The sequence below is a fragment of the Limulus polyphemus genome, unplaced genomic scaffold (genome assembly GCF_000517525.1).
Source record: "Limulus polyphemus unplaced genomic scaffold, Limulus_polyphemus-2.1.2 Scaffold3397, whole genome shotgun sequence".
NCBI lineage: Eukaryota > Metazoa > Arthropoda > Merostomata > Xiphosura > Limulidae > Limulus > Limulus polyphemus.
In genome coordinates, this window is record NW_013669007.1 from 89,405 (window position 1) to 94,722 (window position 5,318).

The following is a 5,318-nucleotide window of genomic DNA, read 5'->3' on the forward strand; positions in this document are numbered from 1 at the left end:
ACACCATGGGGTTCCAAGATATCTCTTCTAAGTCTTGCAACAGTATCGGGTCATGTGACCTCTTTGTTCCATACTGTGTATATATATCTGTGTCAGTGTAAACTACTTGTACCTGATGATGACAAAGCCTTGTCAAAACGTTGTACATTTGTTATGTTAAACTTGTATTAAAGTTTTTCTTCATTACCCATTCAAGCTGTCTCCAAGCATTATTAATATGTATGTAGTTACAAGCTAGCAAAATGTAGTGTAATATGGAAGTCTTGAACAGAAGCATAGGTCTGACTGTGCTTCCGAACATGTATGTAGCTGTTTTTTTTAACTCTGTTGGATGTTTTATATATGGCAGTTATATAAGTGTCCCTCCTTTCAGTCTGAGGACTTGTAACACTAAAAATTGGGTTTTAATACCCACATTGATCAGAGCATAGAGAGCTCATTGTGTAGCCTTGTGTTTCACAATAATGAAATGAGATAATTAAATAGTTTTATATTCTTAGTGTTATTTTTATGATGATATCACTCAGGTTAAAGGATAAGACAAAAAAGTGTGTATTTATGAATATATGTCAATTATTTTCCAAAAGAAACAAAATATTGATGTTTTAATAAAAGATTAAAACAGCTTACACTTACTTATGTTCATTTTTTTTCTTACCAAAATGTTAATTTCTGTTATGAAAAGTTGGAACTGTTGATCATCCTTGTGGTACTACTTATCCTCTCTGAAATAAAATGTTTTTGTAGTGACTGTATTGTTCTCTTACTTCTTTGTTTTTATGATATTATCATGAGAGTTCTGTTAATGCAACTGTTTCAGTGTGTACTTTTATATATGTTTTTGTTCATTTCACAGAATGTCTCGACAAAGATGAAAATGGAACAATGTCACATATTTCTGAATATACAGAAAAGTTTTTCAACTTGAGCATGGCAGTTTCTGAATGTTTTAAAAAGTATGACATTGTGAGTAGAAGTTTGATTATTCTTGAAGGAAGGTATTATACCAATTATAAAGCACCCCCTTTTCCTAATAATCTTATGAACTTAACTGCATTTTTGACAATTACGGTAACTTTAGAAAGGTTTTCTTTTTGATAGTTTTTTGTGCCTTTATTGTGAAATTATTGATAAAGATAAAACTGATTTATTTTGCACCAGTGTTTGAATTCAGGTCTTTCAAATGCTCTTTGGTAATATTTTGTGTTAAGGAAAGGTATATGACTTGACTAGTACTTTTTGTTTTCAGGAAAATTTAAATGATATAATAGGTTTCAAAATCTCTTATATGTAACTTAGTATCAAAAGTAATATAAGCTTTTTTGTATTATCACATTTCTTTAACTAACATGCCTCTTTATAAGTACAGCTGGTCAATTAGAGGAATTTCAGTTGATTAATTGATTATATTCAACTAATCAGTTATTCTCACTTAAGATTTATTTTCCATTTTCCAGCTAGTTATAACCATTTTAGAATAGCCATAATTTAATATTATGGACATCCTAAGGTGAAAAAATGTATTTGGCTATAAATTATTTTTGTAAAAAGTTTGGGCACAGTGTTTTTCATGGTAGTCTGAATATTTCCTACTTGATAAATCACTAATGCTGAGATGACAACATTGTTGCCGTTTCGTTTGTTCTTAAGTTGTGCGATAATTGCCCATTGATCTTGTGTAAATCAAATAATGAAAGCATATGCAATTATTACTGGTAATGGTAATAATGTTTATTTAAAATATGACAATTAAATTGCACTTAGAAATAATTAAGTAGTTGGTTATTTAACTTATTTATTTACATTGAATGTTTAAAGAAATTATAAAACAATTTCCAACTCTGTGCTTTATTTCTATATCTTCAAAACTATCATTGCTTTCCCTCAAAATAATAAAATACTGTTCAAACAACTTTACCATAATGTGAAAGGCTTTATTCTTGCTCTATCCAATCATATTAAACTCTCTTTATAGCTGCTTTCAAAGCTGTATTTCATTATTAAATACTCAATATTCTGAAAGGATGATGTGTTCCTGGAAAAAAATTAACTATTCTTTGGGAAGGTCAGAAAAATTCTAAACAATGGACAAGTACATTATTCACAGGTGAAATTCCTCAGATCTATGCAGAAATGAAAATTTGAACCTTTTTAAATTTATCTTTATGAATTACATTAGATAAATGTTGGAAAATAACAAAATATCAATTCTAAAATATTTATGAGTTAAATTTGTTGAAATATAGTTAGAATTAATGTATAAAATTGGATTAAAAATTCATGGCAGAAAAAAATATATAAAATGGCAGAAAAAATTCAGTGGACAAGGTGATGGTGTCAAAATATGAAAAAACCAGAAGAAACCCTGTCTTCAGGTACAATAATGTAGGACTAAGTTAGGTTTTTAACCCTAAACTGTTGTATATGAAAATGTATCGTACATGTAACGTAGCACCAAGCTTATAACAAGCTGACAATACAATTAATAGAATTCTATAAGTTTCTCCCTACGAATGTCCACAAAACTTCTCTACTAAAAATTACTGAAATTTTGTTGACAAAAATAAACATAGACTGTCAGGTGTTCATTTTTCTATTTCGTAGTAATTTGTAAGCATTGTTGAACTTCTAAACTAAGTTGTAGTGAAAAAGATTATGTTTTTGAATTATATATACAATTATATTTACATTTAATTCTTTATTATTATCTATGAAATAAAATAAACCCCAATTTTCTTAACAGGTATTGATAATACTGTCAGCAAAATAAAATAATCCCAAATTTTCCAAACATGTTATTATCAGGTATTTTAAAATTTTTTAAAGGAAGGAGAGAATACACTTTGGTCATAACGTGAAAACATGGGTACGAAAGGCCTATTATCACCTACATGATAGGCTATTTCTCTTAACGAGGAAACTCGTTACTTATGGATGACATCGAGTTAAAAAAGCATTGCTGAACATAATGAGCTGAGTTCTACCACACTTATTATAGCATATAAATAGTTGGGTAGCATTGTTACAGATTAATACTTTAAGAAATTGTTACTCCATAAAGGATACTGGTATAGTCTTCTATCAATAAACTGAAATAAGCATGCTGTAAAAAAAAGTTTCAATTTCTGTGTCATGGGAAATAAAAATTTTGATAGTTGTGAAAACAGTATTGGTAACCAATTATCCGCTAAGACTTATTATATAAAATTAGCATGATAATGATAGAATAAAAGCACAAATGTTTTTAATATACACTTATTATATAATTTACATATCTATAAAACATTAAATAGATTTACCAAAGCTATATAGAATTGGCAAAACATAGAATAAGTATATGAAACAAGAGCTGAAGAGCTTGGGAGCTTATAAGTTCCCAAAAGTAAAGAAAGGCAATGTTTAGAAAAAAGTTTTTGTATCAAATTCCAAAACTTAATAATGATATTTTAAATGAAATAAGAACACTTTTTAAATGCAACAATATAGGCATTAAATTAGCATTAAAGAAATGGACAACTAATAATGAAGAACTTGAAAATCTATTTATGGTATGTACATGAATTTAAAATAGAACAATATGAGTAACTAAAATAAGTTCTTGTGAACATTTAGAATATAAAGTATTATATAGTAAATATTGTTATTGGGTACTTATAATATTATATATATGTGTAATTAATCTATTTTTTATTATAATTAATGTTTATGATTGTTGGCTTAACTTACTAAAGCAAATATTACACACACATGAGTAAACCATATGTGGATCATGTACTATAAAAAATCAAAACAAATGCTACTTATCTATCCTAATTTTTCCAGTCATTGCTACCAATGTGCCTAATGTGCATGAAAATCATTATTTTCATGGAGGTAAGCTGTGGTGCAGTGTAATAATGTTTGATAAAAGAAAATTGTATTTCTTAATAAAGTTTTTCGATTTAAAATTTATTACAGTGTTGACTTTTAGCCTGATTGTTAAAACATATTGTTACATCTTTGAAAGAAAAGATGTAAAACTTTTAGGATTGAGGCCTTTTTTTTTCTTCAAGGGTTGGTTAAGTTACTGCAAACACAATTTTTTCCCCATATTGCAATCACACACAATGCATAATCAAGCACTTAGTATATTTTATACTATTATTCTATACGATGTACAGTACAATGCAGAAGAAAAATGTATATTTCATGCTTTTGCTTTATTAGCATAATGAAATGATGGATACTTGCAAATTTGAATACTGTATTAATTTATTGATTTTGTTATTGTTTATTGAAAATTGATTAGTACACTTAAAATAGTAATTTATCACATGATTAAAAGGCTGGCATGATTAAGTGGATTAATACTACTTTGCAAATGTTTGCCCCATCATCAGAGAGTTGTGAGTTCAAGACTTGCCACAAATTTCAATAGAACACAAATCGTGGAAAGTAAGAGATGGTTGTAACGCCACACATACACAATGTATAAAAAAGTAAATTCATACTTTATATTTAACACTAAAGAAAACAGTTACGTGAAATTATAAATTACAAAGTAACATAATGTAAAAACAGCAATTATACACCATATTTAACATTAAAGAATGCAGTTATAAAGTAAAAACATAACACCATGTTGAAAAACAGTAAATTTACACTTTATTATACGATGAAAAGAAGTAGTCTGTTATAATTAAAAGTAAACTTGATAAATCGGATAAACAGAGTAAAATTCCATGAAAGTACAACATTTCACCAGGTTAACCTGGCATCATCAGGTACGTCAACTACAATGAATGAATTGAAACTACAAATATATATAATACAGCACAAGGGTACATTGAACTTTGATTGGGTAAATTTAACAGTAAGGTATGATATTTCTGGAGGATGTTTATTGATAGGGCTTGACTTGTTGAGGGTCAATGTCCGTAATCAACAAAATAAGAGAATGTAAGTACTCTTTCAGAGATATAAAATATTATAACAACAAAATTTATAAATTAAATACTATAACTTGAAAATTGTAAATAGAGGTAAAGTGAAGTCAGAATTTTCAGGTATTGTGATGAAGTAGTTCATTTAGTTGTGGTCTTTCATCTTAAACCTTCTACAAATAAGAAACAGTAACACTTTATTTTTTCTTCGAATTACCTGCCATAACCAAGGCACATTATTGAGTAATTCTTCAAGATCTTCTTTTTTGTCATCTTACACCTTTTAATGAAGATGGGAAGATTGACAGGGAAATAGATTTGAACGAAGAAGTTTCGTACAGAGCGCGAAAGGTAGTGTGATGTAAAATTACTCATGCAAGAAATTTTTATAAAAAT

The 5,318-nt window shown here is 28.0% G+C and overlaps 1 protein-coding gene across 2 annotated transcripts in view; it reads left to right on the forward strand.

The window, feature by feature from the left end:
* LOC106469286 (osteopetrosis-associated transmembrane protein 1-like) overlaps positions 1-5,318 on the forward strand; it is a 28,924-nt gene that overhangs the window by 14,189 nt on the left and 9,417 nt on the right. For both annotated transcript variants that reach the window (XM_013929772.2, XM_022397762.1), the window contains exon 3: positions 857-966. In XM_013929772.2, the coding sequence (XP_013785226.1) occupies positions 857-966 (110 nt within the window). The remainder of the gene's footprint in view (positions 1-856; positions 967-5,318) is intronic.